The sequence below is a fragment of the Oenanthe melanoleuca genome, chromosome 8, assembly GCF_029582105.1.
Source record: "Oenanthe melanoleuca isolate GR-GAL-2019-014 chromosome 8, OMel1.0, whole genome shotgun sequence".
NCBI lineage: Eukaryota > Metazoa > Chordata > Aves > Passeriformes > Muscicapidae > Oenanthe > Oenanthe melanoleuca.
In genome coordinates, this window is record NC_079342.1 from 5,419,628 (window position 1) to 5,430,783 (window position 11,156).

Genomic DNA, 11,156 nt, shown 5'->3' on the forward strand with positions numbered 1-11,156 from the left:
CATTGTTTTTATTTCTTGAGGCACACTCAGTGAAGCGAATGCTTGGAGAAAATGTTGAAATGTATGTTTTGCTGTATTTCCTTGTATGCAAGGAAGCAAAGACTGCACTTGAAAAGGTGTTTATTGATACATGGACAGTTTTGAGATTTCCTGAAGAAGGGTATTTTTTGATATTTGTTTTCCATAATTACAGACTGCAGCTCTCTCGGGTTCAGTGGATACAGGAGGGTGCACGAGATGACAATCTGGACAAGCACTTATGGTTGGTCCTGTTGATCTTTGGAAATATGAAATGCTTGCATAAGTGCTTGTGTATTTTGATGAAAAAATGCATGACTCAGTTTTGCCTGCTTTAAAAGTATTTGGCAAGGTGTTTGCAATGTGCATTGTTAATTTGTTTGCTTTTGCATTTTATTTTGATAAGGATCCTGGAAGTGAAGGTTGTGCTCTGATGTAGGAGATAAAATATCCTGGTTTTTTTAAGCCATAAAACTTTTTGCATGCATGTAAGATAATGATACAGATAATCTTATAAATATTTTTTAAGATTGATTTTTCTAATTTTTTTGTACTACATTGGCTACATAAGGTGAATTTGCAATTAGATTGAGGGGTTCCTGAAATAATTGAAATGCTTTGACTACTATTGCTGACTCCACTATTTGTGGAGAACTTTTTGCTATTTGAATGTTTGATTCTTATGGTTTTTTTCTTGGGTTTTACCATATTATTACTGATTTATGTATTTTTCCTGAACCATCAGAGAATAATGTTATTGCATCGAATGGCACTTTACTCAGCATTGTTATTTTTTTAAACTTAATTTTGTTTGCAACACCTTGTGGCTTGAAAAGTGAATTGCACAGACACTTGAATAGTTTAGCAATTTAATTTGCAATTATTTTGATTTAATTAATTTTTTTTTTCAATGGTAGATAAATTGTTTCAAATTTTTTTTGTTTGTCATTGTTAGCAATCTTGCTCTGGCTTTGATTATGATTTGAGGTGTCATTTCTAATGTAAAAATTGTTTTTTGAGATTTGTAGGATAAGAAAATCCATTTGATTGTCAGCAAAGGATTTTTCTTTGAGGTGTCTTATTGAAATATGAGATTATATAATTGCATTTTTTTAAAACACTGCCAGAAGGAATGGCTGTGACATTGCACAACAATGTGATTGTCCTTGTTGAAAGCCTTTAGCAATTTTTTCAAGGGTTTTTTTATGGCCTCAGGTGTGAGGGTTTTGGGAGATTTACTGTTGTAGTTTCCTTTAAATAAGTTGAAAAGTGGTGTAAAGTTCATCATTTGTGATTCCTAAAATTGCCCTGATTTAATTGATTTCTCCTACAAGTTGCTGTAAATCTTGTAAATTGTTAACATTGGTTCTGAGGCCTTTTAAACATAAACTGTCCAATTAAGAAATGACACCTAAATTATTTTTACTTTTAACCCAATAACCAACCACCTGTTGTCCACAATGTGAACTTTTTAAGTTTTCCACCATGTGATATTACACACTTCTATTCAAACTACACACCTATAATTTCAGTTCTGTCTTTCAGTTTTGGAAGCCTTCTCTACAATCCCAGGAAAAATGCAGTGTTCTCCTGGGGGTGAGTGCCTGTCAGCACAGAAAGTCTAAAATTCTCAGTGACCAGGGTTCCAAGTGCACAAACAGGGGGAAAGCCTGGAGGAAACACAAAGGAATCCTTCTATTCTCCTCCATTCTCCTCCCCCAGCAGGGAGAGGCTTCACCTGAGATAAAGAGCTCCCTTTGTCCTTTCAGGGAGATAAGAATCCACTGGAGAGAACTGAGGAGGAAGAATGAGAGTGGTTGGAAGCTCAGCAAACATGTCTGAGTAAAGTCTGAGTAGGGACAAGGGAAAAGTTAACACAGAGAAAACTGTGCTTCAAGAGCTAATGAATTCAAGTAGCATGGAATATCTGTTTGGATTCAGGAAATAGAGTAATGGGGCATTACATTAAACAGATGCTTTGGAAGGTTACAGGGCTTAAATTATTTAAATACAGATTAGAAAGGTGCATGCAGACATTTGTCAGAAATGACATGGCTAAAACTGATACTGTTTTGTGGTCTAAAGGCCATGCTTAGGTCTCTATTTAGTTGTGTATAGACTGTCCAGCCATTCAACAAACTCTCATTCTCAACCTCACACTTTGTTTATCCAGCTGAATACTTATATTCTGTATATGTACAGAACCTGAAACTGTGAAGGATGTCTTTCCACAGAATTACTGGTCCACGATGCTCAGAATCTTTGCTGCTAAAAGAATAGTGTCATTCTAGTGCCACTAGAATGGCATTTTCTAAGGGAGACTGGTTGCCTGGCACCTTTCATAAATTCCCACATGAACCATTAGATACCAGAACAAACACAAAGCCAGATGTGAGGCAGCAAATTGCTGTAGCATTATTAGGTTATTCCCTGTACTTTGCTCCCAAGCATATCCTTACAGTTCACAGGGATACTGTGTGATCAGATCAGTTAACAGGATTGGGCTGGAACTTTGTTCCAGCCCTTTAAAACTGGAACAGCAAACTGTGTCATGAATTAGTTCCTGTTACTTCATTACTTTGCCTTTCCACAACCATGTGGCCCAACACCTGCTGGTTATTTGTCCTTATTTCTGCAGTAAACAGCTATTCTATGTTGAGTACCTTTTCATGGCCCAGAAATAGAAGTACAGAGAAATGTAATATGGGATTATAACTGAGGAAAAGTGTGACCAATAGCTAATTACTTACTGCTACAAGAATGCACTTTTGGCAGCTGGATAAAGCTGGCTTCAGTCACAATCATTGAGTCATTTAGTCAAAGAACAAAGGAGGAAATACCCAAAGCCAACACAGCATGTGCAAAACACAGCTCGTGTAATAAAATTAGGGCACCTGAGAACCAAGAAAGAAAGAGGAAAGTGTTGTCTTGCAAAACAGATGGAAATTAACCCTCCTGGGTTCTTGGGTAGCAAGGACACTGCCATCAATATCAGGATGTTCCTTCTGGTAGAGAGTGCTGGGCACTGGCAATTTGCCATAAGCTCCTCTCCTTGTCCACCTCCTTGAGAAAAGCTGGTGCCACTGACTCATAAAACCCCACCAGAGGAGCATTGAAGAAGGTGAATGTGACATGAGAAAAGAGAGGGAGATACCAGGGACTGCATGCAGAACTATATTCTCTTCTTCACTCCCCCTTTTGCTGATAAAAAAATTAAACTAGTAGCTATTTTCTGATAGGACACGTTCGTTAGACTAACAGGAAATTCTTGGCTCCTTGCAGACAGGGTGCTCCCCTTTTGTCCCATGACAAATTTTATTGCACTTCATTTCCATAAAAACAGAGAGGGAGTTGTGCTGTTTATATGTGATTAAGTATTTGGCAGTCATATTTCTGTATGTACTTTAAAAAAAATATATATATATATATATAACAGAAAACTAGAAACAAGCAAATTCTAGGATAGCTGTAGCTGTTCAATTCTATTTGGAGACTATTTTTAAATCCAAAGTGCACTTATGTTAAGAAAAAAAGAATCCAAAATTCTTCTTCAATTTTTCATATATTTCTGTTTCTTTTTAAAAAAAAATATTAATATTCCCATAGGGGAAATAAAAAAAAAAAGTACTATTCCTGAGTAGATATAGCATTTTGATGATATTAACTCAGTCTAGGCATAATTTAAATCAGAAAAGGACATATACAAGGATTTTGCACCACACTAGGAGATAAATACTTTATACATTTCTTAAATTAATTCCATATGCTCCTTAAATATGTGCAACTGTTATTAATGTACTTCTGCAGTGCTTTATGCAAGGTGTTTGATTCTCTTCACAGTTAATTAAGCCCTTTGCTGTTCAAATTGCTGTAATTATTGTAACAGACAGTGGCTTTAGGATCACAGACCATTTCTTTTACTCATTAAAAAAAAATCTCATTTTCAATTTTGAGAAACTGAATGTAGGTCTTTCCAACAATCCATATCAAGATAATTTTATTTCCTCACTCTCTTCTCTCCAGCACTGATCCTCAGCAATTCATGTTCAGGTGAGTTTCTACGTGAAACCAAGGAAGGGTTTTCTGGGTTGTCTGGGAAGCCAGGTAAGTGCAGGTAAGAGGGGTACAAGCATTTCTCTGCTCCTTGTGTGGTTGTAAGACAGCTTTTTTTCACCTGCAACCCAGTAACAAACTAGTACAGACAGGAACTGCAATATCTCTGCTTCTCTTTTCAGCCACCGAGAGCGAGTGTCAGAGATGCCCAAGTTCATCCTCCAGTTACTGTGGCACTGAAATTCCACAGAGGTTTCAGAAAAGAGGGGTGGGGTAGTTACTGGTTCATCTCAGTGACTGCAGGGCCATCCCTGGGAGCTCCCTCAGAGCAGGAGGTGGGGCTGGGACTTTGCACATGCTGCTCTTGCCCAGGCTGGTGAGTCTGCGCTGAGCCAGGAGCGCGGAAGGGCAGCAGAGCTGGAGGAGCTCCTCTCCAGGAAACGCTGCCTTTGGTCTAGGTGGGTGCACCTCCTGCTCTTCCCAGCTCACCCTTTCATGGACACAGCCCATCTGCCTCAAAGCTGCCTCAGCTAAGCCAGGGCTACCTAGAGGAGGTGCTGTGATCTGCCACGGGCAGTTTGGGGTTAAATCAGCCCTGCCTGGTGCTTTCTGGCAGCCCTCAAACACACCTAGCATTTCCTCTAAAGATTACTTAGAAATTTGCTCTTTGAGGGAGCACCTTCAACCTGCACTTCAAAACTCATTAATTCAAGAATTTGGGAAAATATCAAAGCATTGCTACCATGTGAGGGGTTGGTCTTCTTAGTTTTATATCCTTTCAAAATCTGACAGGATAGGGTGGATTTAGAACACGGTGAGGTAGATTTTTGCTCATGAGCTCTCAAATCTGTCTTTTTCTAATAAATAAGGAAAAGATAACATAAACAGGAGTGCAGAGAAACAATACCATATTACTTTATTTTTTTTCTAATGCCTTTCCTGCTTTTCTCTACTCCTTTTCAGTCATCTTCTTCCTTTTTGTTATTTTACTAAGGCCAAATAATGGGTGGGAGGGGAAGTTTAGCACATAGGAAGCAATTTTAAAATCTGAATGTATTTAAATGCGTGTGCATCTGAATAATTGGTGTATCCCAAGGCAACCTAATATACACTGCATTTTGCTACACAGTTGGTGCTAGAAAAATAATTTTCATAATTACAATTGTTTTGGTTTAATGGTATGGGTAATTATTGTGAGTAAGTATTTATTTCTAAAGTATTTTTCTTTTTTCTGTGAAAAAAAAATTAATAGAAAAGGAGTATTGCATTTTGGGAGCTTCTTGGCATTTTAAAGTCATAAGCAAGATAAACTATAATTATTTTTGAAGACATAAATACTCTTGGCTCTTTAGCAGCATGAATTTTCTACTAATGTTGTAATAACTCAATCAAATTGAAACAATAAATATTCTAGCTGCCTCTTAGAAAAGTCTTCTTAGAAGTTTCTATTCTTTCCACAGTGGAACCAGGATGTCATCTAATGGAATTGCACTGTCAAAACTAACAGAAGTCAAAGACTTTGACAAAATATTTTTAGCTTTATCAAGAAAACTGCAGTACAGAACTACACTTAGAACACTGAAAATTACCTTCTGCTCTTTTATTTTCATCTGCTGAAATTCTTGTTTTTCAATAACAGTAAAGCAGTTACTGGAACAGAAATGCCTCTTGACTTCTGATGTCATAGTGACCACGTTCTTTTCTTTTGATGTTTTATAGCTGTGTGGTACATGGGAGCTGCATTAAACTACTGACCAGCTTACCACAGAATATCCTTTTGCCCATTTTCTGTCAACCTGCAGCAGCTGGACATTCCCTGAGGTACTGTGGCCCTTGGAGAGCTCTCACTGGAGCAGATTTGTTTGAACAGGAGCAGGAATAGGGAGGGACCTTAATCCCCAACCCCCTTCTGCTGCTGAAGGGGCAGCAAAAGAAGTTGAGTTGAGCCCAGGAAAAGATGGGGAGCTGCTATCAGGTTTTATTTTTGTGTTTCTCACTATCCAAGTGTATTTAAAATTCATCTTGGCCAGCTTTGTCCTGCCCTAGATGGTATCCAGTAAGTGATCTTCCTGCCCTTTACCTTGGCCCATGAACTTTTTCATCCTATTTTCTCTCCTTGTGCTCCTGAGGAGAGGGGAAGTGGAGTAAGCATGTGGGTGAGTGTTTGTATGCTGGCCAAGGGTTTTCCACCACATATTTGCATTTAGATTATACAATATCTATTTTATCCAGATTAAATAATAGTCGAGCATAAATTAATTTCCTAGTTTTTCTATTGCATATTTAAAATTATTAAATCCAGTAATTTTTTTATAGACTGTCTCTTCATTGCTACAAGTGACAGAGAAATAGAAAGTCAAGGACCTGTGAGCTTGTCCTCAGATTCTCCATGGGAACAGAGGTAGGATTCCTGATTATTTAAGTCCTCCTAAATCTGTCATTTCTTTGTGGAGCATCTCCAAGGCTTCGATAAATTTTTGTATTGTTTCATTGAAGGAAGCCAAAATTTGAAACTGGCTATTACAGAAATCACAAAGAACTATCCAAAATTACAATATGTGAAGTTCAGTATTTATACTTTACCTGTCTGCAGTCAGGGAGGATGGAATCCTTCAGTTGAAGCCATTTGAAATGTATGGATCTAGATTAAAACAGTTGTTTCAAGCATCCTTTACTAAGATAGTTGCTGGCAGGGGACACTTCATCTCAAAGTCTGTCTGCATTAATGTTTTATAGAGCCTAGACAGTTATTTTCAGCCATGCAACACATTTTTGATTTATCATAATAGCCTCCAATACTATGAATCCATAATCAATCATAATATTTCATTAACATTCAATTATGTGATAACTTTTTGTAAAGCCTACAAGAAGTTAAGCTGTCTTTATATTATACATATATTTTAATATTTAAATATAGATCTGAATAATTTCTGTTATGATGAAATTATTACTTTTAATAGTGCATTTATTTAGTTTTATTTTTCTTACTGTTTCTATCCTACTGTATTTCTCCTAGGAAGAAAAGCCTGAAAATGTAATATTTTTTTTAAATTGTCTTTGATAAAAAATTTATGCAATTTATTCTAAAATGAAATATCAGCATTCTTTTAACAATAACAAAATGAAAGGAATCCTGAAGAATTGGAAGCCTGAAGGCAGCTTTTATCTTCCTATGTGACAAAGGAAAACAATTACAAATTTGCTGCTCTCCTGACAAAAGATCTGTGCTTCTTGAGCATCCTCTCGTGGCTGCCAACATGAGCTACTGCAGTGGATTCTTCTCTTCTATGGAATGCACCAAGAAAAGTCTTTTTCTGGTTCTTACCATCTCTTTTACAGCAATATATTTGATTTCCTATTTTTATACTTCTCCTTACCTTGCTGATCTACTTAAACGGGATGATCATCACATGGGAAGTGAAAAGGGTTTACTCAAAAAAATAATGACAAATTTCAAACAAGTCTCAGGGAAAGAAAATGGAGAACAACCACCACCCAAAAATGAGAAATCCGTGAGCGAAGCCACAGCCACTCCAGCAGAGTCATTTCCATTCCTTATTAATGAAGAAGAGAAGTGTAAGGATAGAAGACCCTTCCTGGTGCTGCTGATCTCGACGACAGCGGCCGAGCTGCAGCACAGAGCCGCCATCCGGAGCAGCTGGGGCGGCGAGGCCGCGGCGCCGGGCGCCCACATCGTGCGGCTCTTCATGCTGGGCGTCAGCCCCCAGGGGGCAAGCCAGGATGTGCTGCTGAGAGAGAGCGAGCAGTACCACGACATCATCCAGCAGGACTTCCTGGACACTTACAACAACTTAACCCTGAAAACTCTGATGGGCATGAGGTGGGTGGCCTCCTACTGCAGCGGCACGAGGTTCGCCATGAAGACGGACAGTGACGTCTTTGTCAACACCGTGCACCTGGTTGAAAAGCTCCTCAGGCCTCTCCCACCTTCCACACAGAATTATTTCACAGGCCATTTAATGAAAGGCCACAGCCCTATTCGGAATAAAGCCAGCAAATGGTACATATCAGAAGAAGAATTCCCAGGTAACAGATACCACACTTTCTGTTCAGGAACTGGCTACGTCTTTTCTGGAGACCTGGCTGCAAAAATTGTCAATGCCTCTTTAACAATTAAATACATACATTTGGAAGATGTTTATGTAGGGTTTTGTCTTAATGCAAAGGGAGTAGAAATAGTATCAGTTCCTTATTCACTGTTTAACCTACACAAGGTCCCATTTTCTCCTTGTACGTACAATAAAATAATTACATCTCATCACATTCAGCCACACGAGCACATACAGTATTGGGAAACACTGCAAGAGAAGAAACACACGTGTTAGAACAGAAAGATCCATCCTGGAGCATGCTAGGAACTTTCTTTCACAGTGGGCAAAGCAGCAGATGTTTTCTTAGTGGGAACAGAACATCTGTGTATTGATAACTTTCAAGGTCCAAGGACATCCTGAATCAGGTGCCTAGGTTTTGTATTAGGTTGAAGTCAAAGATTTTTTCCTTCATAAAGAAGCCTTTCTCTGTTGAGTGAATACTGATTGGTACCTTATTTAATTTTGGATGAAGCATCAATTAATTTTTAAAGCATTTTAAAAACAGCAAGAGATTATATCAACCCTACTGAAGAGAAATCAAAGACGAGGCAATAAAACTTATTCATTAAAAACTAATAAGTTAATGTGTTAATTTTATCATTTGCCTATGTACCATGTGGCATTCCAGTGTGACTGAAGGAGAAAGCATATGTGATATCCTGTGCTGGGGAATTAGTGCCAGAAATGTGGGCAGAAACTGCTTCTGCAGAAAAACTAACATTAGCGTTTCCCAGATCTCAGTTAGTGCCCACAGTGGCTACTACTCTCTGGGGTCACATATACAAAGAACACCTGACACCCAATATGCCACTTATTTGTTATTATAGAGATGTAATAAAATGAGGAAAAATAAGTGCTGATAGACTGTCCTGTTAGTGATACATTAAATTACATTTTAAGGCATTCAGGTTTGTACAAAATAGCAAAATAAAAAACAAGATGATGCTTACTAACCTCAGAAGATGAAAGTTTCAGTCCAAATCCCTATCATGGGAATCAAAATGTCAATCACATGAACACCAAACACTTCAGCTGGACATGAAGTGAGAAAGTGAGTATACATTATATGCATCCCTGATGACATTTCATAAATGTACATTATGGTCTTTAATAAAGAAACCCCTGAATCCTGGAGTGCATTTTTCTGTGCCCTGTGCAGCTCCATTCCACCCAGGACTGACAGACAGTGGGAACCTGTGCTGCAGCCACTGAATGCAATGCATTTCTCCCTTACAGGAATTTGGTCTTACACTTTTTGATTGAGGAATATTATTACTCATCCAATACCTACACAGGACACTTTTTCTATCTCAAATGGGTACCTATTCATTTGGACTTCCAAGACCTTTTTTGCATTTACCTTGGGAAAGATACAGCTAACAAGGACAACACTCCCTCAGTTGGGTCTCACAATGCTTTCTAAAATTTTAAAAGTTTTACAGAATGTTGTGCTTAAAAAATGTGTCTTTTTGGACATAACATGTTGATTACTTGGTATTAGCCATGATATATTGTATAGCTGACAACATAGTGTATGAAATAACATAGTGAGCTCAACTCTGAAATCTGGGAACAAAAAATAAGAAGAAACATAACAATAAAGGGAACACCCTTTATCTGGGTGGAGAACACCATGCCATTCGTGGTTGTGTAGCAACAACCCACAAAGGTGAGCAAAACCAACAAACTCCCCCCTCACATGTTGTCCTATTACCAGGATGGCAATAAAGTTCTCCAGGTTATTCAGTAATTCCTGAAGATGGGGTCCCAGCAGAAAAGGACCTGGCTGACAGCAGCTGACCAAGAGCCAGTGTGTGCCCAGGTGGCCAAGAAGGCCAAGGGCATCCTGGTTTTATCAGGGATAGTGTGGCCAGCAGGACCAGGGATTGTCCCTCTGTACCCAGCACTGCTGAGGTCTTACCTCAAATCCTGTGTCCAGTTCAGAGCCCCCAGTCCAAGGAAGACTTTGAGATGCTGCAGTGAGTTCAGAGAACAACTGAGCTGGTGAAGGGCCTGGAGCACAGGTCTGATGAGCCTGGAGGGAAGGATGCTCAGGGGAGACCTTATTATGCACTACACCTGCCTGAAAGGAGGTTACTGAAAGGTGATTGACCTCTCCCAGGAAACCTGAGATAGGATGAGAGGAAATGGCCTCAAGCTGCACCAGGGGAGGCTCAGGTTGGCCATCAGGTAGAATTTCTTCATGGAAAGAGCTGTGAAGCATTTGAACAGGCTGTCCAGGGAAGTCATGCAGTCACCATTGCTGGAGGTGTCCCAAGAAATAATAGGACATGGCATGTGGCACTCAGTGCTGTGGTTTAGTTGGCATGGAGGTGCTTGGTGAAAGTTGGACTAAATGATCTTGGAGGTATTTTCCAACCATAATGATTCCATGATTGCTTAGGATAAGGTAACAGAGGCTTCACCACAGCCTGCAGCTGAGTGCACAAGCAGCACAATTGGTTGCATTAACAGAGATTTGCCAGCTGTACAAATAAAAGGCTATAATGATACCAATTCCTTCCTTTTGTTTGGAGTCTGTGCAGTCTGCCACATCACTCTACAGTTATGGAAGCAGTGAAAGTTTATAACTCCTAGGAGGAATACCAAAGCTAAAACTATTAAAAGCTATAGACTTGCCAGGAAAATTAACCAGCTCATCAGCCAGCCCATACCGGTGAAAGGATAAAAGAAATAGGGAGTGATCTTGAGAAGTTTTCCTTTGATCAGTAATTGGTAGTGTGGGTGCTAGTAATTAGTCAAACCATTAATGTTGTACCTGTGTGCTTTAAAGGTACCAGAGCCCTGTGCAGAGCCCCATTCAGGATGCCCCAATTTGTGTGAGATATCTCATGCACATGAAGTAGTACTCACCCTTTCATTTCCATACTTTGCCTCCCAGTCTCTCTCCTGGTTGGCATGGGCCAGTTCCAAATCATACCAGTTTAAAGTCTAGATTTTGTAGAAAAT

At 39.1% G+C, this 11,156-nt stretch overlaps 1 protein-coding gene across 2 annotated transcripts; it reads left to right on the forward strand.

Moving 5' to 3' along the window:
- The first annotated feature begins 4,429 nt into the window (after positions 1-4,429).
- Positions 4,430-9,747, forward strand: LOC130256125 (beta-1,3-galactosyltransferase 2-like). Of its 2 annotated transcripts, none has more exons than XM_056497467.1 (4): positions 4,430-4,529; positions 5,791-5,892; positions 6,388-6,472; positions 7,091-9,747. In XM_056497467.1, the coding sequence occupies exon 4, from the start codon at positions 7,332-7,334 to the stop codon at positions 8,418-8,420; it is 1,089 nt and encodes a 362-aa protein (XP_056353442.1). In that variant the 5' UTR covers positions 4,430-4,529; positions 5,791-5,892; positions 6,388-6,472; positions 7,091-7,331; the 3' UTR covers positions 8,421-9,747. The 2 variants fall into 2 exon arrangements, with proteins under 2 accessions (XP_056353442.1, XP_056353443.1); XM_056497468.1 differs by lacking the exon at positions 4,430-4,529 and adding an exon at positions 4,757-4,816.
- Positions 9,748-11,156: the final 1,409 nt, after the last annotated feature.